Source organism: Buceros rhinoceros, unplaced genomic scaffold (genome assembly GCF_000710305.1).
Source record: "Buceros rhinoceros silvestris isolate BGI_N320 unplaced genomic scaffold, ASM71030v1 scaffold27359, whole genome shotgun sequence".
In the NCBI taxonomy this organism is placed as follows: Eukaryota; Metazoa; Chordata; class Aves; order Bucerotiformes; family Bucerotidae; genus Buceros; species Buceros rhinoceros.
This window is the reverse complement of record NW_010433675.1, coordinates 1-1034: the sequence shown is the minus strand read 5'-3', so window position 1 is coordinate 1034 and position 1034 is coordinate 1. Positions and strand designations below refer to the sequence as shown.

Genomic DNA, 1034 nt, shown 5'->3' with positions numbered 1-1034 from the left:
GTGTCTGCTGCAACTCCCCCCCCCCCCTTCATTAGGCCCCTGGGAACTAGATTAAGCATGTAATTAATTACTCTCTGAATTCACACTCAGCCTCTATCTGCCACCCTTCATCGGTCTGCTCCTCTCCTCCCCACACTTCGAAGGGTCCTCAACCTCGATCTACCCCACGCTTACTTAGAAACAACAATTTTCACTTTGTGATTTATATAAAAATCAAACCACTGCGATACTCTACACAAGTCCAGTCGGGAACCTGCATTTCTCCAAGGGAAAAAAAAAGCAGCTCTGTTCGCAGAGCTCCCAAACGCTCCGGAGAGCTTTAGCCCAAGCTCACCCCTAGCCAGAGGAGCCTGGGCCGCACAGCAGGAGCCTGGGCGGGGAGGGAGCGGGACCCGGCAAAGGGCAGGCGGCTCCGTCCGTCCTCCGGCTCAGCATAGCCGATGGAGAAGATTAACGGGCTTTTCTGATTTCGACCCCCCCGCTCTCTTTTTATTTTAGATCTCTCCGTTGTAAAGCGGAAAACATTAGTAACTGCGACTTCTCGGACTTTGGAGATGCAACACTTGAGACAGCAGCCGTAGGGCTGAAGCCTGCAAAGCCCGAAGGCGGCTCTCCCGGGAGGCCGGTCTGTGCGGGTCCTTGGGAAATTGTTTGAGTCACTTTCGGAGAAAACGCCGCTGAGGCCGAGTCAGGCTTTGAGGACACAGTTCGAGCCCCAGGTTAACCTAACAGGCAGGCTGGTCTGCTGCTGCTGCTTCTCCACACGCACACACAGACACACACACCCCTCTCCCCGAGTGACACTTGGCAGAAGATCTGGCCCCCACGCACCCGCTCTTGGTTCGCAGCCACCCTCCGGCTTGGCACACACTTGAACCGGTTCGGTATTTTGAACGGGCCAAAGGGGCTCGGCCAGGAGAGCGAACCGCAAGGAAAAACATGCCAGGAGGAGCCCGGCTGAATGAAAGCGAGGGAAAATCCCCGGCCGCCCCCGCAGCGGGAAGGGCGCTGCCGGCCCGTAGTGGCTCCTAGCC

At 57.0% G+C, this 1034-nt stretch overlaps 1 protein-coding gene across 1 annotated transcript in view; it reads right to left on the bottom strand.

Moving 5' to 3' along the window:
- The window catches only part of MSX1 (msh homeobox 1), a gene marked incomplete at its 5' end in the record, with an annotated part of 1714 nt that extends 1021 nt beyond the window's left edge, over positions 1–693 (bottom strand). Inside the window, one exon of the mRNA XM_010144200.1 lies at positions 533–693. Within this exon, the coding sequence (XP_010142502.1) occupies positions 533–693 (161 nt within the window). The remainder of the gene's footprint in view (positions 1–532) is intronic.
- Positions 694–1034: the final 341 nt, after the last annotated feature.